General features: G+C 44.4%; 1 protein-coding gene across 1 annotated transcript in view; it reads right to left on the bottom strand.

The window, feature by feature from the left end:
- TYROBP (transmembrane immune signaling adaptor TYROBP) overlaps positions 1 to 25,573 on the bottom strand; it is a 223,821-nt gene that overhangs the window by 78,040 nt on the left and 120,208 nt on the right. Inside the window, exon 2 of the mRNA XM_086929998.1 lies at positions 7,118 to 7,138. Within this exon, the coding sequence (XP_086786124.1) occupies positions 7,118 to 7,138 (21 nt within the window). The remainder of the gene's footprint in view (positions 1 to 7,117; positions 7,139 to 25,573) is intronic.

The following is a 25,573-nucleotide window of genomic DNA, read 5'->3' as shown; positions in this document are numbered from 1 at the left end:
TGACCTGTGGTTGTTGGCAATAGGACTCACGGCACTTTACCACTGCTGATCAGTGCTAAAGTGCATATGCTCTCCCTTTTATAAATTGATGTACAGATTAGTGATTCCATGATTGGCGTGCTTGGTTTACTTGTTGGATCCTAGTACAGTGCACTGAGTGTGCCCAGGGCTTGTAAATCCAAATGCTGTTGGTGGTCTTCCAGCACTGGTTGTGCCACCCACAGACACAGCCTTGTAAAATGTGTCTAAGGCCTGCCATTGTAGAGCCTGTGTGCAGTCTAGTCTAGTCTAGTCTAGTCTGGATATTTATATTGCGTAGACATGTAGACTTAGTAAGTTCACCCACTTGCCAGTCCCTAAACCTTACCTTTTCTTCAAAACAGATACCCCTATGGTAGGCCCAAGGGCAGGGTGCATTGTAAGTATAAGGTAGAACATACCCTGGTGTGTGTGGCATGTCCTAATAGTGAATTACAGCCATTTTTGTTTTTTCACTATTGCAAGGCTACCTGTTCTCCATAGGCCAGAACGGGCAGTTAGATTATTACATTTTATAATCCTAACTGACTCAAGGAACATGGTAGAAATTTGAGTTATGCCTCAACTCAGAATAAAATACATCTTTTAGTGAAGTTGGTTTTAACATTCTGTGTTTGAAAGTACCACTTTTAGAAAGTAGGTATTTTCGTGCCTAACTAGCCAAGCCTGCCTCTGCTAGGTTGTGTATTCCATGACTGGAGTTTAAGTGACAGGGCTGGGGGATTCCAGGAGACAGAATGAGCCCGCCCAGTGGTGAATAGAGAGATCGGCATCTAGATGGGAGGGGGGAGTTGCACCTGGGACCTGAATAGGACTGTGCCTGCCCCCCCCCCCCCATTGGTGGCTCCATCCCCTGTGGTGCGTCTAATGTCTCTGCCCTGCAGTGTGAAAGGAGAGAAGGAATCATGTCAACAAAGTGCTCCAGGGCTGTGCTTTCCCTCCACAATGCTGGCTCCACCTCCTGTGGGGCGACTGATGTTTCTGCCCTGTACTGTGAAAGGAAAGAAGGAGTCATGTCAACAGAGTGCTTCATCCTGGAATCAAGAAGGAACCTCTACCAAGGAGAAAGCTGGAAGATTGAAGAAGGAAGACTGTCCTGCTGTTGCTTTGCTGGACTGACCTGCAGTTGCTTTGCTGCCAAGGATAGGGGAAGGACTTTGCTTTGTGCTGTGTCCCCTTGCTTGAAGGAATCTCCAAGGGCTTGAAGAAAAGCTGGCTCCCTGTTAAGAAGTCCCAGGAACAAAAGGACTTCACCCCCAGCTTCCCTGAACTCTGCTGAGAGAGTTCTGTCCTTCCAAGAGTGCTTGGGCCAGTTGTGGTGCCTCTGGAAGTTGTACCTGTGTTGGGAAGCTGAAAACCAAGATTTTAAGAATTTTCTGCAAAGTTTAACGCATCGCTCACTTGCAGAGCTCATCCCCGTCAGTGCGAGGAAATTCCCGCCGCTGCGTAGGCCGAGATGGTCGCAGCGCTTGTTGCCGCTGCCGGAGTCATTGCATCCTTGGTTTGCGGGACGCAACAGTCCGGTGCAGGAAGATTACCATTGCTGCGAGTATCGTCGCAGAGCCTGTCGTCACTGGGTGAGATCGTCGCACCGCTTGCTTGCGGACCGCATCACATCGCTGCGAGAGTCGTCGCAGAGCCATCGCATCGAGGGGCCGTGAGAGGAGAAGATCGCCGCTGAGACGCGCATCGTTGCTGCACCAGAGATCGTTGCCGCCCGAAGATCATCGCATCGTTCGTACCTTTTGCGAGCCGCTTCCACCGAAACCTCTGCACCTGAATCCACGCAAGGTATTGCATCCCTCCCCATACAGACCAGAGTCACCGCAACACGCCTGCTGCATCCAGCTGGTTTGTTGCATCGCCTCCCCAGGGTCTCGGGAGTGACGCATCACTTGCTTTTCACCGCTACAGCTTTCACTTGGAACTTTTGTTGCAACTAAAGGTACTGTTTGCTAAAACGTGAGGCAACTGTGGATTATTTTAACACAACCTTAAGAACTCATTTGAAACCATGTTCCTGAACTGTGTATGTTGGATTTTTGTCGTTTTGGTCTTGTGTAGTTTAGATTAAATACCTTTATTTTTCTAAACTATTGTGGAGTCAGTTTGTGGTGTTTTCACTCTGTTACTGTGAGTGTTGGTACAAATACTTAGCACATTGCCTTTGATAAGCCTGACTGCTCCTGCCAAGCTACCATGGGTGTGAGCAGGGGTTATCTAAAGAGTGCATCCTTCTTACCCTGACTAGAAGCAAGGGTCCCTATTTGAACAGTGGTACCTACCTCTGCCAACTAGAGACTCCCAGTTCTAACACTGAGTATATCAGGCAGCGACCTGTGGGTGAGTGTGGTTATTACCAGGACCAGAGGTAAGGAACTGATGTTAGAAGCAGCATCTCATTGAGTGTCACTGTCATCCGCAGCAGAGCCCTCAGTATTGTTACTGTTATGAGCGATGCTCTGAGATAGTCTATGTATTATAGAGAGCACAGCTGTGAATGAGCCTGTGTATTATTAGAAGACCTTCAAATTAGTCAATAAATGATCTAGTGTAGAGCCCATAACATGAGGACAGGAACTATGTGTGTGCCTCTATATCACCAGAAGAAGAGCTCTTAACAAGGCTAAGTGAGTATTATCTTGAGCAGAGATAAGAAACAACCTGGGTATTATCAACATAAGAGCTATGAGTGAACTTGGGTATCAGCAAGAGCAGAGAGCTCAGTGAAAAATTACCCAGATAACAGCTGTGTTATCACAAGCAGTGCTCTGAGTGACTGTGTCACCCTGGGTGTTACCCAGAGCAAAGCTCTGAGAGACTGCCCGAAAGAGGTCCGATGTGGACAGCTTTGCGAGTTGGTTCCCACCCCAGAGCCATGAGTTCGTAACTGGTGAATGGTTTGCAACCGCAGTTGTCGCAAGCTGTTGACACGTCCCTTTCTGATTCACAAATAACACAGGAAGCCCGGTGCCCGCTACTTCCGGTTTGCAATTCAGAAATGGTTGCAAAAGCCTGTTTACAACCCAGAAAAACGACCTATCAAAGTGGTTCTGTACGTTGTGAAAAGCACTTCCTGCAATGTTGTGTACCACAGCGTTGGCAACCGCAAAAGAAGTTCTACATCTGTCTCCGTTGTAGAAAACAATAACTACAGGTCAGTGCACACAAATCTTTCTGGTCAGTGGCCTTGTGTATATATATGTATACCTATTTTCAAAGCACGAGCTCAGCTGGGAAGCAACGAGGACTGACATGCAGGTAAAAAGCAGGTCGGTGCGCTAGAACACTGCAAGCATCACAAGAACTACACGTGTGCATGGAAGTCGCCATGCCGAAAACGTGCACATTAGACCTGTAATTTTGTGTGCATAGACCTCTGCATGGGGATTATAACTACAGCCCACCGTGCACTTTACAAAACATGCTGCAGGTCAGCGTCTACAGCTCATCTGCAACTGTTACTCCGCATCACAAACAGCTGCACTTCAGAGTGCGTTGTGTGCCTGCTGCAGATTACGTGCAATGTGATGTCATTCAACTCTAGGTTTAAGAAAAAAAAACCTTTTCATTGATTGTTTTCATATTGGCCTCGCCACAGCATAAAGGCGTGGACGTCATAGGCAAGCTCATTGGCATTTAAATGTGTGTCTACATTGTGGGGTTCTCTCCTTCTCCTCCCCCCTCCAGTCCATTACTGTAATCCTAATTCGAGTGTCTTTATATGGCTTTCCTACTTTTCAAAGCTGTCCCATCAAACTTGGGCGTCCACCCTCTTACTAAACCCCCGACGATAAAGGAGACATACATTTCTTCTCAATAATCTAGTTCCCCATTTGTAAGCAGCCTTGCGAAACAGGAAATGATGTAAAGAGATGCGGCGTGGTGAAGTTTATTTTTTAACCAAACGACTTGATTTCTAACTTCAATTTTGTCATTTGTCTGAAACGGTGCCATCTGGGCAAATTGCGTTATCTGCCTGTCTTCAATTGTAAACATTTGTTTTCAAAAGCCAGCTCTACATTGTGCTTTCTGGTCTTGTCGCTACCAATGCCTGTGTGTTAGTTGTGGTTACAGACTGATCTAGCTGTTGCCTGGGATCCTGTAGTCACTCCCCTTACAGTGATTGGTTTGTTTGTATAAGCCGCCTTCAGTCGTTACTTGAAGAAAGTATCATTTAGCATTACAATGGAGGCTCACTGTTTTAATTTATAAATGTGTCTCCAGCATGCTGCCTTTTGATGACACTTAACAGCAGGAGCTTGTTGGAACCATATCCCTGTAGAGTTTCACACGGGCGCTAACTATTGACTATTAAGGAACCAGTGATGGTGTTCTGGTAATTTCATTCCCAGGGGCACTCACCGTGTACTACAGGGGGAATCTTTAGTGAGAATGAATTACCTTGCCTCTTCCTCTCAGCTTCCTATTTAATAACCAGACCCCCCCCCCCCCCTTCCCCCTCTCGCCCCACGGAAGTGACAGGGAGCCACCTTGTTCTGCTCTAGGCATGGAGAGAGAGAGGTAGTGGGAGACCTCTCCGAAAAGACCAATTGATGGACAGAATGCAGAACAATGTCATACATTCACCACAGTACAGAGATCTTGGCCTATATACTTTGGTTTTTTCTCACCATGCCATTCAAATTTGGAACCAGCCATATGCAAATCAGTCTCCACCCTGGACTGCCAAGCAAGGTACTCCCTGGACTGGAAACAAGCATACTAGGACCGGTTTTGGGGTTTCACCCAAACCTAAACCTTACGAGAAGTGATTCATTATTCAATATCACTGAAATTATGGAAACATTTTCCCCGCTAATGAAATGGAATTAGAAAAGAATATGGGGTTGGCAGCCGATTCTGCTAGGGGACAGAAAGGTTGGATTAAACAGGATATCATTTTCAAAGGGGTGCCTGTCTCAACTTGGCCCAAACTTAACTTTAAATGTACAATTCTGCCAGCCTCTTGTCTTGGTACAGTGCTGTGAAATCCACGCACTACAGAAATAGATTGTCTGCCTTAACTTTGCCACTTTGTCAATGGATTCAAGCTAGCCGGGCTGATGAGGGGGGATGCCCCCAAACCGGTCCCAGGGTGCTTTTTCCGGTCCATGGAGGACGTGGCTTGGCGGTTTGGGCTGGACTGTTCCCATGAGGCGCAGGGTCAAGACTGATTTGCAAATGGCTGGGTCCAAACTTGTGTGACTTAGTGAGCAGAAGAACAGCAATGGATTCAACCCAGATCTGTGACAGGGGTCACTCCGTCCATCATCTTATTGTGTTTGCTTTAACATTGGAACATTTCTTTCTGCATCATTTATTATTGTGTTTTGGCCTTAGATTAAATTGTTTACACCTCATCTCTTTCAAATCTCACCAGCTGTCATGAGTTTGTTCTAGGATCAATACCTGAGGATTCAAATAATCAGGACTTAACTGGATATTTCTTCTTCTAGTCTTTGCATAAGGGGGAGGAACACTGTGGTGGACCAAAAGTGTTGGATGTCTTAACAAGACGTTTGTATATGAGTCCTACTTTAAAGTACTCATGAGCTATAGAAGTCTGGTACTATCTTAAGAAAGTATTGTATTCAGTCTCTTAGTGGCATATTTACAAGCTCCTACAGTCGCCACAACATCACGTTTTTTACATTGTGGTGGCGATATGGGGATTGCCTCATTTGCAAGGCATCATTAAGCCACTTGAAGTGGCCTAATGCTGTCTTGTAAATAAGGCCCCCTTTCACGCTACACTTAGCGTGAAAGGGGTAGGCAATGGTTGTTGGGGTGGGGGTTACGCAGCAACACCCACTGATTATGACGCTGTCTCCTATTCACAAGTGTAGCGTAAATATGGAGCAGTGCCAAAATTAAGAACAGGGAAACCTGGTCTTAACAGGGTGTAACAAATGGAAATGCATCATTTTTCATTGTTTTTGCTGTTTTCAGGTGTGCTAAATTGTGCAGCACACATAAAAACAACAAAACACCATGCCTGATTGTTTATGTTCATGCAGGCACCCTTGCACTATGGTGCAGGGTGCCTGCGTTGGAGCTAGGCAGCTAAATTTAGCCACAGCGCAGGGGAAAACGCAGAGCTGCACCATACTGTTGTAAATATGGTGAAGTTCTGCATTTCAGAAGGGGAAACAGCGTTTAGATTGCATGCGATACATTGCATGCCATTAGAACGTGGTCGTTACAACGCCCGAGTTGTTGCCACGTGAACAAATACATCGCAGATCGTTACGACTGTAAGGGGCAGAAGGTGATGGGTTTACAATCCAACACCTTACCTGCTGTTGCACAAACTAGAGTAGGAATAGTAAATTATACTATTCTTAAGTCCAGGGCGCCCCCTACATCAAGTCGTTGTAACGACTTGCGATGTAATGGTTTGCGATGTAACAAAGGCCGCTTTGTAATGGTATGCGATGTATCGCATGAGCAGTAAAGAGAAATATTCTTCAGAAGTGGGGGAACACGGCGTTAAGCCAAGAAGGCTAACACTGCGCTCTGCCACTTCCTTGTACATGTGCCCCTTAGATAGGCCAATACTGCGTTTTGGAAATTTAAAGCCAGATACGATGAAGACATTTTAGGCTGAGGAAAATAATTGTGTAATAAGGAAGTAGTGATTCATTTGGTTTTTTCAGAAATGATACTAACACTATGACACTGAAATTACTGTTATAGAATATACGTGTATCCACAACAAACCATTGCAACACCACAGAAATACTGGAACCCATGGCCCCAAACCACTTGTCCATCTACTCTTCACCAATGCAAACTTCTGTACATTATGCAACACACACCAGCAAAAAAGCCCAAAATCCTGCATTTACCAGTGGCAGTTAGAAATGCCTGGTAACTGAGAGAGCTGCTTTACCCTTAGGTAGCACAGGTGTTACCTCGCCCTCTAGCCTACAAACCCATATGATTAAAAAGCAGTGCTCAGCATACAGTCACACAACCTTGTCCCCTGTTTATCCATGTTGATTTCGGCTGTCTTTAAACGGACAACTATGCACATGTAAATGTACACAGAAAAAAGTAGGATTAGATCACCTACCTTTCTGCCCTTGGACACCACCTGCAAAAAAGGATACAAGGGTTATTAAATATTGGATAAATATTCAAGGTAAGAAAATATGTGCAATTTGCATTATTATTTTTCTGACTATCTGTACACAAGATTGTTTTTACTCTGGGCGGCAAAGGCCATTGATAAGGAGATCCAGGTCGCAGAACGCCGGTTATCTGTGGGAGGGGGCTCGGCTGGCCCTAATATTGACTTACCTGTTGTGGCTGATGCACAGGCTGCCCAAATGAATGATATTGCCAAAATAACTATGCATCGATGGGGGGTCAAGTTGTTTCATCTCCTGTAGAGCAACCTTGTTCACCACCCCCGTTTCACCAGTACATGAAACCTTAGGTTATGGAAAAAAAAGTTAAAACACTTGGAGCCCATACGGTGTACATGGACTAGATCCAGGAAAAAGACCCAGGGCCCAATTCACAGAACTAACTTAAGACAAAATCCTAAACTTACTACTTTTGGTATTCACAGAAGTTAGGATTTTGTCTTAAGACACACTTAAGACAGACTTAAGACAGGCTTAAGACAAAATCCTAACTTAAGTCTGTCTTAAGTTTGTCTTAAGACAAAATCCTAACTTCTGTGAATACCAAAAGTAGTAAGTTTAGGATTTTGTCTTAAGTTAGTTCTGTGAATCAGGCCCATAGGCCCTAAGCCTGAAGTCCCTACTGAACCATTACAAGGATCACCCACCATAAATGGCTCAAACTCGCCATTGACCTCTTACCCGAGGAATTAGCCTAGCTAACATTTTTTTAGAAGATACAATCACAAAGCATTTTTTGCCTATTCTAGCCACACTTGATAAACTAGAGTCAACAGTGGAACTAATGTAGTCTTTGGTTGTTGATATATCACTAGGGATTGGGGCTAAAAGGAAAGTGCCGGTTGGGGGACTAGATCATGGGGGGTACAAACCCCGCTGAGGGGCCCTCAGTAATACGCAACGATCTTCCAACCTGCTCTGTGACAATGGTCCTCCTAGAAATGCTACTAATGTTACAGTACAAAAGCACAGAGGACCCGAATGCACTAGACACCAGGGTAAAACATGCTCGCCCTCTACTAAAATCAAGATCTAGTCCCCCCTCCGCGACTACTACTGGGATCAGTGTTGGCTCCGACCAACAAACACCCTCATTATTCCCTCACAAGAATGGATTAGTCAATCGAGATGACAAGGTGCCCCTCCATCTTCCACCTGGGTGTTGTCCTTACGTGGCAATTCTTACCACTGTTCCCTCGTTGCAAGATAACTAAATTGAATCACAGACCCAGTTGAAGAACAGAGTTTGCCACTGGATATTACAGAACACAAACTATTTAAACACAAATTATCATGACATTTTGTTCCTAAGACGGGTTAGTTGGGTTGGCCCGCTATGCAAGTCTGTATTGTTATAAACTGCAGATCCCCAAACTTAGCTAGTCGGATGCTTGCTACGGGGCAATATTCAATAAACCAGAGGTTGGGCCTAGGGATCGATATTCTACTGCTTGGTTTCTTTTACAGGCATATTGAATCCAGATGGGGGAACACCCTGGTCACTAATCCACCTAGTAGGACACCCTCTATGTACCAGGAGGTCCCCGTTCTGGAAGCAAGAAATCAATACCGTCCTCTGAGCGATCTAGATTCCCAAGACTGACTACCTATAGTACCTTATTTCCAACAGTCACTCCAGAGGAACCATCCACCATGCGGTCTGATGAAACACTTGAGTTCCACACTAACAATGTTTTTTTCCCCAAATGACCCAGCAACTGAGAATTACCACCACCACCAACTAAAGTCTGAGGGAGAAATTAACATCATAGTACACACCAAGAAACCTATAATAGAACTCCAGGATTTGAAAATCTTATCCTGGAATGTTGCAGGCTTAAAGTCCAAGTTAGTTGACCCTGACTGGTGCAACCTAGTGGATGATTTTTATCTATGGCTACTGCAGGAAACGTGGGCGGTAGGACATATTCAGAGGGTGGGTTATACTACATACAGCATTGAAGCCAAGCAGTCAACCGTTGGCTGCCCAGCAGGTGGCCTTCTAATCTGGGTCAAAAACACATTAGCCTACAAAATCAAGGTCCTACACCTCGTCTCTGAGGACATTCTTGGGCTGGAAATAGCCTCTTGTAAAGGGAATTTTCAAGTTAGGGTATTTAATATCTATAATGGCTTTAATAGTCCCCACAGGTTATCTGGCACAATAACAACGCTAAGTAACTACCTGGATTCCGCCAAGGGAAATCACCGACTTATAGTTGCAGGCGACTTCAATACAACCTTTGAACCTGTTGACTACATACAGGACCTCATTTTAGAAGGAGATAAAGCCAGGGGGATTGCAAAGCTCCAGATACCACTGATTAAGAAATGCACTAGGGTGGGGCAACAGGTTTTATCATTTACTATTACTTTTGGGGTCTGAGCCTGCAATGGCCGGACACATTCCGACAGAGAAGCAAGCCACACATTCAAGAGGGGGGGGGCAACCAAGACCAGGATTGAATATATCCTCGTCCATTTGGAACTCTGGACTAGTGGTAAAGATATGGCTGTTTTAATTCGGGCAGATAGTGACCATATTTCCCCGGTTTCTTACATTGTCCGGCACAGCTTTATTATACGGACATCCTTGATCAAAGAGCACCCCAGTAATCACTAGCAAAAACAACAAACGAGTTAAATGGCCCATGATATTGGCTGATCCAAATGCTCTTCCTGAAATATATTCAAAGGTACACCAGACTCTTTTAGATTTGAGTAATATTGCCTCTGGGATAGAAGACATCATGGCTATATTCCTGCAACTGACCACCACATTAAGACCTTTCTTTTATAAACAATGTAATCGACTTAAGCGGAAAATAGCTCCTTGGTTTAACAAGGCGTGTAGAAAAGCCAAGGATGACCTAATTGTGGCGGTGATGTTGAATTCTCCTACAGACATAAAAAAATAACATGAAGCTGTACAAATTGACACAAACTAAGGCAAAAAAGGACTGGCAGTCAGAAAATTGGTGCATGCTTGTAGAAGCCTCAAAGCAAAAGAATAGCCAACTGTTCTGGCTCCTTCTGTCAAAAGGCTCTCCCAACGTGGAAATAGAAACTGACTTCCATATACAGCCCCATGTGTGGGAGGAATATTTTGAGCAGTTATATGCAAGACATTGGGTTTCACATGGTGGAATTCTGATGGAAGTCTTCCAAATTACATATTGGTTCAAAAAGGTGTTCCCCAAGGTTGTGTTCTTGCCCGAACATTATTCACCCTCTACATTAATGGCTTAATAGGAGAGTTGTATAACTGTGGTGGCGACCCCCCGAAACTAGCAGGAAGTGTAGTGCCATGCCTGTTTTTTGCAGATAATACATTACTTATTGCTAGAACACCTAAAGGGATCCAGAACCTTCTGAATACATTTGATAAAGCATGCAAGGAGAGGGGGCTAGAAATAAACTGCTCCAAGACTAAATACATGACTTTTAATCCCTATAAATCCCACAAGGGTAAACTCATACTGGGCACACAATCCCTTGAGCAGGTCAAGTCTTTCGATTATTTGGGAGTACGTATTAGCTATAGACTGGCCTGGACATCACGAATTGAGAAGAGCACTCTGACCCTCCAGCATGCCAATTGTGCAATAGTTCAGAGGGCCAGAGCGTCTCCTTACTGGCCGATTTCACCTATTTTAGAAATTCACAGGGCAAAAGGTCTAGGAGCAGCCCTTTATGGGGCCGAGCTATGAGGGCTGGAAAATCTGAATGACTTAGTCCTTGCTGAAAATTAATTTATTAGAGTGATCCTGAATCTGCCTGTGAATACTCCCCTACTGCCACTACGACTTGATCTTGGTCTAAAACCTATAGACCACTTTGCCATCCTTAGGGTACTCCTGTTCTGGATTAGGTTATGGACCAGTGAAAGAGGACCTGGAAGAGCTGATTGCTCTGCACAAACAATCAGGTCGCATTAAGTGGTTCAATAAGATCAAGGAGTGGTTCCTAAAATGAGGGTTGGGGTGCTTTTGGGAGGAGCCAGGGTCCATTCTAAAATCAATGGTTCCCCTTCTCAAAAAGAGAACTTTCTGTGTATTGATTACTAGCAGCCCGCCCCGACGTTGTCCGGGGGCAATGAGGCTCAGTGTGCAGTCCTCCGGAGCGCAACCACCACCTTCAGGGCCCCCACAGACCTCCGGCAGCATGTCGCGTCTCGAATCCCAGTTGGCAATAAGGCTCAGTGTGCAGTCCTCCAGAGCGCATCCACCACCTTCAGGGCCCCCACAGACCTTCGGCAGCATGTTGCATCTCGAATCCCAGGCCCCCAACCACCTGTGCAGCCGTGGGCCAAAGACCGGGTGACACTCACCGCCGCCGCCGCTCCTCAGCCTCCCGCTCCTGGCCGCTCCTCCCCGTGCTCGTGTCCGCTCCTCAACCTCGCGCTCCTGGTCGCTCCTCCTCACGCTTGTGGCCGCTCCTCCCCGCGCTAGTGGCCGCTCCTACCCCTGAGCATGTCGGACCTCTACGTTAGCCCATCGCGGGCGCCGCCGCTCCTCAGCCTTGCGCTCCTGTCGCTGCTCCTCGCGCTCCTGGCGGTTCCTCCTCGCGCTCCTGGTTTACTTCCTGAACTTCACCAACATGTCTGACGGTGATGTCAGCACGTTCCTCGTTAGAGCACACGCCCACCTCAGACATGGCACTACTTCCAAGGGACTACTTTGGCAAAGAATGTACTTTGCCCTTGTAACATATATTTTTTGCTGATATATAGCCTATGACCATCTGCTTACCCTGACCTTTCCAACGCTGTATCCGGTGTGTGGATTGGCGCTGTGGTTCCCGAGTTTACCCGCCTCAAAGGCTGAAAGTTCTTCCTTTATTATAGTAGTATAGATTTTAATTCCCACCTGCAGAGCTTCAATACCTGGCAGCTATTAGGATAAAAAATATTATAATACCAGTTTGCCACTATTAGCTTGGCCTGTAACATGTTGGAGATCAGGATTAATTGAAACCAAGGAGATGTACTAAGAACTGTCATTTTTATAGCCTCATATTTAACTGAAATTAGCAGTACCAACCCTCCTCACGCCCTCCCTGCTAATAAGGGTGTAGTGTGGACCATGTAAGAACACTAACCATTCAGCATAATGTCTTCCTTGTACCACGTCTCCTGAAGACAAATAATGTCAAAACCTCTTATATAATTTAGCCATGCTTCATCAGTCAATTTGGAGTGAATTCCTGCTATGTTCTATGAAATAAGTTTAAGTAGAGACTTGGCATGACCCTGATTTGCTAGTCCCACAATTTCACTATTTTTGGCTTGTTCAGCTACGATGATAGGCAGAGCCGGGGACGGTGAATAATTTTCGGGTTCATCTTGGTTCTCACTACTAATAGTTAAAAAGGGAGTGGAGAATTCTAGGAAATCTACCGAACTCCTATTACTGGGTTCCTCTACGAAGGATCCTCTTCCTTGAACATTTTGGCACAAGCCTGTTCCCATCATGGCAACTGGTTGGTATTCACAGAAGTTAGGATTTTGTCTTAAGACACACTTAAGACAGACTTAAGACAGACTTAAGACAAACTTAAGACAAAATCCTAACTTAAGTCTGTCTTAAGTTTGTCTTAAGACAAACTCCTAACTTCTGTGAATACCAAAAGTAGTAAGTTTAGGATTTTGTCTTAAATTAGTTCTGTGAATCGGGCCCATAGGCCCTAAGCCTGAAGTCCCTACTGAACCATTACAAGGATCACCCACCATGAATGGCTCAAACTCGCCATTGCCCTCTTATCCGAGGAATTATCCTAGCTAACATTTTTTTAGAAGATACAATCACAAAGAATTGTTTGCCTATTCTAGCCACACTTGATAAACTAGAGTCAACTGTGGAACTAATGCATTCTTTGGTTGTTGATATATCACTAGGGATTGGGGCTAAAAGGAAAGTGCCGGTTGGGGGACTAGATCATGGGGTGGCACAAACCCCGCTGAGGGGCCCTCAGTAATACGCAACAATCTTCCAACCTGCTCTGTGAACAATGGTCCTCCTAGAAATGCTACTAATGTTACAGTACAAAAGCACCCAGGACCCGAATGCACTAGACACCAGGGTAAAACATGCTCGCCCTCTACTAAAATCATGTCTAGTCCCCCACCCGCAACTACTACTGGGATCAGTGTTGGCTCCAACCAACAAACACCCTCATTATTCCCTCACAAGAATGGGTTAGTCAATCGAGATGACAAGGCGCCCCTCCATCTTCAACCTGAGTGTTGTCCTTACGTGGCAATTCTTACCACTGTTCCCTCACTGCAGGATAACTAAATTGAATCACAGACCCAGTTGAAGAACAGAGTTTGCCACTGGCTATTACAGAACACAAACTATTTAAACACAAATTATCATGACATTTTGTTCCTAAGGCGGGTTAGTTGGGTTGGCCCGCTATGCAAGTCTGTATTGTTATAAACTGCAGATCCCCAAACTTAGCTAGTCGGTTGCTTGCTAGGGGGCAATATTCAATAAACCAGAGGTTGGGCCTAGGGATCGATATTCTACTGCTTGGTTTCTTTTACAGGCATATTGAATCCAGATGGGGGAGCACCCTGGTCACTAATCCACCTAGTAGGACACCCTCTATGTACCAGGAGGTCCCCGTTCTGGAAACAAGAAATCAATACCGTCCTCTGAGCGATCTAGATTCCCAAGACTGACTACCTATAGTACCTTATTTCCAACAGTCACTCCAGAGGAACCATCCACCATGCAGTCTGATGAAACCCTTGAGTTCCACACTGACAATGTTTTTTCCCCAAATGACCCAGCAACTGAGAATTACCACCACCACCAACTAAAGTCTGAGGAAGAAATTAACATCATAGGACACACCAAGAAACCTATAATAGAACTCCAGGATTTGAAAATCTTATCCTGGAATGTTGCAGGCTTAAAGTCCAAGTTAGTTGACCCTGACTGGTGCAACCTAGTGGATGATTTTTATCTAAGGCTACTGCAGGAAACGTGGGCGGTAGGACGTATTCACAGGGTGGGTTATACTACATAGAGCATTGAAGCCAAGCAGTCAACCGTTGGCCGCCCAGCAGGTGGCCTTCTAATCTGGGTCAAAAACACATTAGCCTACAAAATCAAGGTCCTACACCTCGTCTCTGATGACATTCTTGGACTGGAATTATCCTCTTGTAAAGGGAATTTTTAAGTTAGGTTATTTAATATCTATAATTGCTTTAATAGTCCCCACAAGTTATCTGGCACAATAACAACGCTAAGTAACTACCTGGATTCAGCCAAGGGAAATCACCGACTTATAGTTGCAGGTGACTTCAATACAACCTTTGATCCTGTTGACTACATACAGGACCTCATTTTAGAAGGAGATAAAGCCAGGGGGATTGCAAAGCTCCAGATACCACTGATTAAGAAAGGCACTAGAGTGGGGCAACAGGTTTTATAATTTACTATTGCTTTTGGGGTCTGAGCCTGCAATGGCCGGACACATTCCGACAGAGAAGCAAGCCACACATTCAAGAGGGGGGCAACCAAGACCAGGATTGAATATATCCTCGTCGATTTGGAACTCTGGATTAGTGGTAAAGATATGGCTGTTTAATTCGGGCAGATAGTGACCCTAATGCTCTGGTCCTTACATTGTCCGGCACAGCTTTATTGTACGGACATCCTTGGTCAAAGAGCGCCCCAGTAATCACTAGCAATAACAACAAAAGAGGTAAATGGCCCATGATATTGGCTGATCCAAATGCTCTTCCTAAAATATATTCAGAGGTACAGCAGACTCTCTTAGATTTGAGTAATATTGCCTCTGGGATAGGAGACATCATGACTATATTCCTGCAACTGACCACCACATTAAGACCTTTCTTTTATAAACAATGTAATCGACTTAAGCGAAAAATAGCTCCTTGGTTTAACAAGGCGTGTAGAAAAGCCAAGGATGACCTAATTGTGGCGGTGATGTTGAAATCTCCTACAGACATAAAAAAATAGCAGGAAGCTATACAAATTGACACAAACTAAGGCAAAAAAGGACTGGCAGTCAGAAAATTGGTGCATGCTTGTAGAAGCCTCGAAGCAAAAGAAAGGGGCAGCTGTTCTGGCTCCTTCTGTCAAAAGGCTCTCCCAACGTGGAAATCGAAACTGACTTCCATATACAGCGCCATGTGTGGGAGGAATATTTTGAGCAGTTATATGCATGACATTGGGTTTCACATGACCCAGTCACACAAACGAGACTCTTAGATTCAGTAATAATCGAGGAGACTGCCATTACTCTAGACGAAACCATCCTGGCCATAAACTCCTTACAGAAAAGGAATGCCCTGGGCCTAGATAAGCACCCAGGAGACATGTACAAGGATGAACCAACAATATGGGGACCCCTGCTCCAAGTGGTTTTGAACGCCATCTTGTATGGTGGTGAAATCCCGGTGAACTGGAGGGGCACCGAGATTATTCCAATCCACAAAAAGGGAGAAAAAGGGTCTCCCAGAAACTATAGACCTATCAGCCTTATAGATGTCTCCCAAAAAATCTTCTGTAAAATTATTTTATCTAGGATCCAAAACTGGATTGAGGAAAATATTGTTTTTTCAAATTTACAGGCAGAATTCAGGGCCTCCACAAGTTCCACTGACCAAGTTTTTCAATTTCTCTTGCTAATCTGGAAGGAAATGACCATCAGAGGAGGCCACTTGTACGTTGTATTTGTGGACTTAAAATTGGCCTTTGAGTCTTTTGATCGTACCCAACTTTGGCAAGCCCTGAGAGAACTAGGACTTCAATCGTACATTCTTAATATCTTGATCCGGCTACACCATGATACATACGCAAAGGTCAGGTGGAATTCTGATGGTAGTCTTACAAATGACATATTGGTTCAAAAAGGTGTAAGCAAAGGTTGTGTCCTTGCCCGAACATTATTCATCCTCTACATTAATGACCTAATAGGAGAGTTGTATAACTGTGGTGGCGACCCCCCGAAACTAGCAGGAAGTGTAGTGCCATGCCTGTTTTTTGCAGATGATACATTACTTATTGTTAGAACACCTAAAGGGATCCAGAACCTTCTGAATACATTTGATAAAGCATGCATGGAGAGGGGGCTAGAAATAAACTGCTCCAAGACTAAATATATGACTTTTAATCCCTATAAATCCCACAAGGGTAAACTCCTACTGGGCACGCAATCCCTTGAGCAGGTCAAGTCTTTCGATTATTTGGGAGTACGTATTACCTATAGACTGGCCTGGGCATCACAAATTGAGAAGAGCACTCTGACCCTCCAGCATGCCAATTGTGCAATAGTTCAGAGGGCCAGGGCGTCTCCTTACTGGCCGATTTCACCTATTTTAGAACTTCACAGGGCAAAAGGTCTAGGAGCAGCCCTTTATGGGGCTGAGCTATGAGGGCTGGAAAATCTGAATGACTTAGCCCTTACTGAAAATTAATTCATTAGCGTGATCCTGAACCTGCCCGTGAATACTCCCCTACTGCCACTACGACTTGATCTTGGTCTAAAACCTATAGACCACTTTGCATCCTTAGGGTACGCCTGTTCTGGATTAGGTTATGGACCAGTAACACACAGGTCCTGGTGAAAGAGGCCCTGGAAGAGCTGATTGCTCTGCACAAACAATCAGGTCGCTTTAAGTGGTTCAATAAGATCAAGGAGTGGTTCCTAAAATGAGGGTTGGGGTGCTTTTGGGAGGAGCCAGGGTCCATTCTAAAATCAATGGTTCCCCTTCTCAAAAAGAGAACTTTCTGTGTATTGATTACTAGCAGCCCGCCCGACGTTGTCCGGGGGCAATGAGGCTCAGTGTGCAGTCCTCCGGAGCGCAACCACCACCTTCAGGGCCCCCACAGACCTCCGGCAGCATGTCGGGTCTCAAATCCCAGTTGGCAATAAGGCTCAGTGTGCAGTCCTCCAGAGCGCATCCACCACCTTCAGGGCCCCCACAGACCTCCGGCAGCATGTGGCATCTCGAATCCCGGGCCCCCAACCACCTGTGCAGCCGTGGGCCAAAGACCGGGTGACACTCACCGCCGCCGCCGCTCCTCAGCCTCCCGCTCCTGGCCGCTCCTCCCCATGCTCGTGTCCACTCCTCAACCTTGCGCTCCTGGTCGCTCCTCCCCGCGCTTGTGGCCGCTCCTCCCCGCGCTAGTGGCCGCTCCTACCCCTGAGCATGTCGGACCTCTACGTTAGCCCATCGCGGGCGCCGCTGCTCCTCAGCCTTGCGCTCCTGTCGCTGCTCCTCGCGCTCCTGGCGGTTCCTCCTCGCGCTCCTGATTTACTTCCTGAACTTTACCAAAATGTCTGACGGTGATGTCAGCACGTTCCTCGTTAGCGCACACGCCCACCTCAGACATGGCACTACTTCCAAGGGACTACTTTGGCAAAGAATGTACTTTGCCCTTGTAACATATATTTTTTGCTGATATATAGCCTATGACCATCTGCTTACCCTGACCTTTCCAACGCTGTATCCGGTGTGTGGATTGGCACTGTGGTTCCCGAGTTTACCCGCCTCAAAGGCTGAAAGTTCTTCCTTTATTATAGTAGTATAGATTTTAATTCCCACCTGCAGAGCTTCAATACCTGGCAGCTATTAGGATAAAAAATATTATAATACCAGTTTGCCACTATTAGCTTGGCCTGTAACATGTTGGAGAGCAGGATTAATTGAAACCAAGGAGATGTACTAAGAACTGTCATTTTTATAGCCTCATATTTAACTGAAATTAGCAGTACCAACCCTCCTCACGCCCTCCCTGCTAATAAGGGTGTAGTGTGGACCATGTAAGAACACTAACCATTCAGCATAATGTCTTCCTTGTACCACGTCTCCTGAAGACAAATAATGTCAAAACCTCTTATATAATTTAGCCATGCTTCATCAGTCAATTTGGAGTGAATTCCTGCTATGTTCTATGAAATAAGTTTAAGTAGAGACTTGGCATGACCCTGATTTGCTAGTCCCACAATTTCACTATTTTTGGCTTCTTCAGCTACGATGATAGGCAGAGCCGGGGACGGTGAATAATTTTCGGGTTCATCTTGGTTCTCACTACTAATAGTTAAAAAGGGAGTGGAGAATTCTAGGAAATCCACCGAACTCCTATCACTGGGTTCCTCTACGAAGGATCCTCTTCCTTGAACATTTTGGCACAAGCCTGTTCCCACCATGGCAACTGGTTGTCTATGGCAGCCAGTTAGTCAGTCTATTTCAGACAGTAAAACTTAAAAATACACCTCCAATTTTTTAATACACTGCATCCTGCCATCTGGGCTGTCGCGGACCTACACTAGGGAAGACTTGTATGTATTTAAAAGGAAGGTTTTAACATGGGAAAAGGTTAACTGCACACACATGGTGCAATGGCAGGCCTGAGACATGTTTAAAGTGCTACTTAAGTGAGTGGCTTTATCAGTGATGCAGGCCCACGAGTATCATTTAATTTCCAGACCCTGTGCACAGGTGGCAACAATTGTAGAAAAAAGGGGGTTCCCCTGAAAAGTCAGGGCATAAACAAAAATCGTGAAGAAAAACACTTAGGAAACTTGTTAGGACTGAGGGCCTACTGAATGAGAAAATGTGCAAAACCCAGATTGAATTTCATATGCAAAACATTTATTAATACACATATATCATAAACCTATCATCAATAAATACATTTTTGACAACAATGTCTGTGTATGTTTTACTTTTTTTTAAATAAAAAAACAACAACATTGCTGTGTTAACACCAACAATACTCTAGTTTAAATGCTCATTCATCCAGTTTCAGATGAATTCATAGTGCTTATAGTACATGACTCAATGCACCAAAACAAGAATTAATTTCCCTGTCTATGGATGTACTATTATTTTGCAGGTAGATCCGTAAACCTACATATAGATTATGTATTTTAATATATTTAATAATCTAGATTCTTCACTAAATAAGACTCTCAAACATTATCTTTACTAGGTCCTTATGATTTACAGACTGGATGCAAACTCAGGTGGCTGGAGAGTTTTATACAGCACAATTAAGTCTGGTCAGAGCATATATCTATCTATCGATCGATCGATCGATCGATCTATCTATCTATCTATCTATCTATCTATCTATCTATCTATCTATCTATCTATCTATCTATCTATCTATCTATCTATCTATATATATATGTATATATATATATTCACTGAAAAATACATAGGTTTCACACCAGTTATAGTTAGCTGGAAATGTTACTGACATAAAACCATTGAAATTCCCACGTTATAGTTAGTTGGACTCACTATAACTTGCGCGCCTGCAATGCACTGCTGATGACGTCACATATTACATCACTCATGACATGGTCAGTGACATCACTCATGACATCACTGATGACACCATCCAGTGAATGTGTGTCTTTCTGAATAATAAATATGTTTTATATAAGTATATGTAAAGGACGATGGAAGAATAAATGTTTAAATAAGTGTCTAAATGGATTTTTTTTAATTGATTGGTTAACTGGCTTATTAAGTGTATCTTAGTGAATACATATATTAGCGAATAATGTTTAACTATTTAAATATATGTATCAGTGTTTCACTTTGTGTATAAGTGGCTGCATGGGTTGGTGAGTAGCTACATGTGTGTGTATTTGGGTTATTAGATGTATTTTTTAGTATCAGTATGAGTGTCTCTATGGTTTTGTGGGGGTATTACTTAGCACATAGATGCATCAATGACTGACTCACTGTTTGTATGTGTTTTGAAGACAGCATATGTGCAGGACTGTATGGGTGGATGAGTGTGTATATGTGTGTGTTAGTGAGTGAATGACTGTCTCACTAGTGTCTTTATCAGTAACTACATATGTTTTAATCTAGTATATGTGTGTATTGATGTATATAAGTGAGTATATGTGAGAGTGAGAGATTGTAATAGTTCCTGTTTAAATAAGTATGTGCTTCTATAAGTGATTGCTTAAGAGAGTAAGTATGTGTACGTTTCCTTAGAAGTAAGGTGGTAGTGTGTGTATAGCTGTATATGCAAATAAATGGATGTTCAATAGTTTATTTGCATGTGTGAGTATGGGTGTGAGTCACTTTTGGATGACTGTCGGTGTGTAACAGGATGTATAGGTGTATCACTACATATGACGAGTGAGTATATGTATGAGTAACTATATAGAACTGTTGGTGAATTAGTGGACATGTATATAGATGGTGGAATTACTGAATTGGTTGTTGTAACTGGTATGGGTATCTCCATTTTTTTGAAAATGTTAGTTTCTATTTTTGAATATGTGTTTCAAGGCTTACATTACACTGAAAGGAGGTCTGTCACTCTGTCACAAAGATGGTGTCATCAGTGATGTCATGAGTGATGTCACTGACCATGTCATGAGTGATGTAATATGTGACGTCATCAGCAGTGCATTGAAGGCGCACAAGTTATAGTGAGTACAACTAACTATAACGTGGGGATTTCAATGGTTTTATGTCAGTAAAATCTCCAGCTAACTATAACTGGTGTGAAACCTATGGTTTTTTCAGTGAATTTAATAGGTTTTTTAAATTCTAATTCCTAACTATAACTGGTGTGAAACCTATGGTTTTTTCAGTGAATTTCATAGATTTTTTAAATGCTAATTCCTAACTATATATAGGGCCTCAAACCTATGTTTCTTTCTGTGAATTTCAAAGGTTTTTTAATAGCAAATTTCTATAGCTATGAAATATAATATTTATTATAATGAATCCTATATTGTATATTTATGTAATACTATTTTTTTAATGTATATTCCTCTTTTTTTGTTGCCCTGGAGCGCTCCCGGTGAGCGCACCGGAAAGCGCAGTCTTGCGGCGCCCCGGTGCACGTACCGGTGAGCGTCCCATTTGCGCTATTGCAGCGAACGAAAACAACATCATGACGTATCACGTAGCCGTGTCCACGTGATACGCACGGCATATGCGCACCCGGAAGCACCGGAGCGCATACGATCGCACTACGTAATCGCCCCAGGGCGCGCCCCGGGGCGCGTAGCGTAAGCGCGTCGGGTCATGTGACCTGAAAATAACACTTTTCATTGGTTCAAAACAGTTTTTTTTCTCCAAATGATGAAAGCCCCCACCTTTTTTCCTCATTCTCACTTTGTTCTTTGACTGAGGAAGACCTATTTGTGAGAAATGGCTTCAGTAGCAGCAGCAGCAGGAGCATCTCAACCACCACCACCACCACCACCACCACCACCACAAGGACCACCACAACACCACAGTGGTGGAGAAGAAGAAGAGGAGGAGGAGGAGGAGGAGCAGAGGCAGTTCCTGCCTGAAACTAATACCCCCTATAAGCCAAAGGAGCACATTGTCTGGGAGTTTTTTAAAATCCCAAGGGGCCTAAAAAAAGTTAATGCTCCGAAAGTTACATGTCTGATCTGTGGCACTGTACTTTCTAGGGGGAACCCTGCCAAAAAGTATTATTTTGGCAATAATACTATGATTCGCCACATGCAACGCCGGCACCCAAACAACTATGCTGCGGCAGAGGTCAGAGAACTGACCAGAAACCTTCCCCAATCTTCTCCCAGCACCTCCCAAACTAAACAACCCACTCCATTGGGTCCAAAGACAAGGGAGATGGTCCCAAACATCCAAACCCAGTTTGGGGATTTTAAAATCTTTTGTAAATTTTGTGGGGCTACAATTTGCTATGGAGAGCAAAGTATTAAACTCATTAACCGTGCTGGAGAGAACCACAAGTGCAAAAACAAACCTTAATTTTTTCCTGTTTTTTTTTTGCTCCAGTTGAGCCGTTTACAATTCCCTGTTTTTTGTTTGTCCCCATAAAAATTTAAAAAAAATATATAAAATTGTTCATAAAAGCCAAAAAAAGTAAAAAATGTTCCAAAAAACAATAAAAAAATATAAAACAACAAAAAGAATAAAAAAAACTTCTTTTTAGAACTACCTCCAATTTATAAAAAAATGCTACATTTTTTAAAAAACTCTGTCATTCTTTTTTCCCCATGGTACGCTCCCCGGTATGCTCCGCGGTGCGCGTACCGGGCGCTCTCCCCGCGCAAATCAAAAAAAAAAAATGTTTTGCCCCGCGGGGCCCTTTTATGGCCCCCACATCAAACCTAGGGGGTCAGGGGGGGTCTGCCCTGCCCCCTTTTGGTCATTTCCCCCTTTGTTTTTGCCACCTCTTGTGTCTCGATCCTACCGAGACACAAGATGGCGGCCGCTCCGGACTGTTTGGAATGGTGACAGACACCCGAGAGGCAATCAGCTTTCCGTGCGCAAACTTGCGTAGCGCGCTGGAGCGCGCCCCGGTGCGCGTACCGGGGCGCGCTTATAGATATATATATTTTTTTGAACCTTAATTACTCAAAATCCACTGGAGCACATATCTTGAGACATAGCAAAGGCACATTGGGCTACCAGTCCCTACAATTTTGCTAAGTTTGGTGGAAATCCATTCAGCCGTTCGAGCTAAAAGTGAGTCCAACCGCCCTATGGAAATTAACATGGGCCAAAATTTCAGGGAAGGAGCGGAGCGCAGCGAGGCAAATTTCAGGAAAATTACAGGCAGATCCCTCAATCGGCGCCAAAGTTATTCCCAATAGAATGTTGCGGATTTCCTATAGAAAATAATCCTAACTATAACTACCTACTGGCGACCGCCAGTAGGTAATATATATATATGTATATAAGAAAATGTATATATCATGGCTGATCAGTTGTGTCCTACGCGGGTTTCGGCTATAAAGCCTTCGTCAGGAAGCCATGGAGATTTGGAACCTTGTATTTGTGCGTTGCACAGAATGTTGATCGCACGTAGTCCGGAGACCACACCCTATGATGGGAACAATCCAGCTATAATGCTAGGGAACAGGACTACAGGGGATGAGATAACTGTATTTGGTTAAGTGCCCTGGACGATTGCAGGAGTGTACGTGTAGATGGTCTGTGTCAGCCCGTGAATGTGGCTGGTACACTGTACAAAGTCCTGGCTGAACGGACGCCAAAATTTGCAGTCAGTATACTGCTCAAGTCAAATCGACATCAGGTTTACATGAGGCCCGGGAGGTTGCTCTCACGTGTCCCAAGCTGCCGTGCGGCAGTGATACATTTTATGAAAAAAGGGATGCCGGTACATGCGCTGGAGGACCGGTTGAAGCACGGGTGGTGCAACTTTACTAGGAACTTAAAAGTAAATCACATGTGCCATGTTTTAAGGAGAGAGCAGAAGCACCTTAGCACTGGTTAGCAGTAATAAAGGGCACAGAGTCCTCAAAGCCAACAAAAATAGATTAAGCAAAAATGGAGGTTCGAAGGCAAAACCTTTGGGTATGACCCTGCAGAAGGAGCCAAGTCCAACAACATATATATATATGAAATGAAATGAAAATTGCACTTGTATAGCGCGTAGCTACCCGGAGGCCTCGCAGCGCTTGTGAATGATTCCTTAGTGCGGACTCAGGGTAGTTCAGCAGATGTTAGTGTTTTCAGGGCTTTCCTAAAAGACATATGGTTGTTGTGTTCCCGAAGAGAAAGCGGGAGGGAATTCCAGAGTCTAGCCGCCGTATGGGAGAAGGAGCGGCCTCCCCAACGGGCTTTCTTGACTTTGATGGGCGTTGCCAGCTGAAGGGTGCAAGAGCGAAGGGAACGGGACGGGACGTATGGCGTAACCATGGGGTGTAGAATTGAGGGGCCCGTTCGGTGGAATGATTTGTGTAAAATACACATAGCCTTAAATTGCACTCTTGACGCCACAGGGATAGTGCAGTTCCTTTAGGGCGTTCTTAGCTGACTGCCAGCGGGGGATGTTGTAGAGTAGGCGAGCCGCACTGTTTTGTGTGACTTGGAGCTTCTGAGTGACGGAGGTCGGGACTCCCGTATAAAGAGCATTCCCATAGTCCAGGCAGGAGAATATCAGGGCCTGGACCATGACCCTCCTCGCCTGGAATGGGAGCAGAGGGAGCACCTTCCGCAACATCCTCATTAGCCCAAAACAGGTGGCGGCCGTCTTGGTAGCCTGAACCGAGAAGTCAAGTGCTTTATCGAGCCAGATCCCAAGGCTCTTTATCTGGGGCTTAGGAACGGGAGACGGGCCTAAACATGGTGGCCAGATGGATGCAAGGGCGGAGGGGGAAGGGTTGCCCAGTAGGATGATGTCTGTCTTCTCCCCATTGAGTTTCAGACAGGATGATTGCATCCATCTGGCAACAGCCTCTAAACAGGGGCCTGAGGTGGGGGACGATCAAGCTCCGTCCGCGGAGCGAAACGCGTCATGGAGAACACTGGTTCGATGATTTTGAATAAATCCACACCACTGCTCACACGATTTGGTGTATTGATGGCTTGTTATTGAAGATCGTGATTTGGTTTGGGGAAGAGGTCCGCACCTGCTCAGTTCCGCATTGATAGCAGACAGGACTGCTTTTTTTTAATATATATATATATATATATATACTGCTCAAGGTTTCCACCAGGTTCGTCAAAGAAACCACGCACTCCGGGGGTAGTTCTCAGATGTTTATTTTAAAGTTCGCAACAGACGCGTTTCGGCGCTCCGCCTTCCTCAATGTTACAAACATTGATGGTAGGCGCCATGTTTTAACAGCATTCTCGCGTGATTTGGTGGCAAAAACAAACAAGGGACTATAATCATGCACCATATTGGATGTTGTTAGCATTGTACGTCACATTTTGTTACAGTACACTAATAATGCCATAGTAGCTTATCTACTCGATTCCGCTACACTTTATGCTTAAGTTATATTGTATGTTTTGACAAAATGGGGAACCCTGTGTCCCTCAGAACCTGGGTATAAGTGATTGACAAAAAAATTGGTTCTGTTGGGTATTGTACAATCTCTTTAGGTTAGGCTAAGAACAGCTCTAAAACACAAACAAGCAGAACTCTCTGATATTCAAAGTTGTTATATATATTAAAAACAAGAATCAATGAAACAGTAAAATGGAATTACTTCATTCCACTACATTACTGGCAAATATTTATCAAATATATGTGCAGTGACTGTGGTGATTCAAGTGACAAATGTGAAGCATATAGTGACACTTATATACAAAGATGTTAAGTCAGTACAATTTACAAATGAGGGGGGGGCGGGGGGAAACCGGGGAAAGTGTAGAACGATATATTTTCTTTTATCGTTTTAAGGCCAGTTTTATCATAGTAAAAGTTCCAAGGAAAACTGGGAGTTATTGTCCATAATCCTGGAATTATCTTGGCCAAAAGGAAGAGCGTCGACGTTTCGACCCAGGTTGCGCCCCAGTTGGTGGTCGCGGAGGGTCTTTATCAAGACAGGAGGGGGCTGGAAAGGAAGGGAAATGCGTATCAGAGAGATGCTTGTATAAACGTCAAAAA

Source organism: Lissotriton vulgaris, chromosome 7, assembly GCF_964263255.1.
Source record: "Lissotriton vulgaris chromosome 7, aLisVul1.2, whole genome shotgun sequence".
NCBI lineage: Eukaryota > Metazoa > Chordata > Amphibia > Caudata > Salamandridae > Lissotriton > Lissotriton vulgaris.
This window is presented reverse-complemented; position numbering and strand designations above follow the sequence as displayed.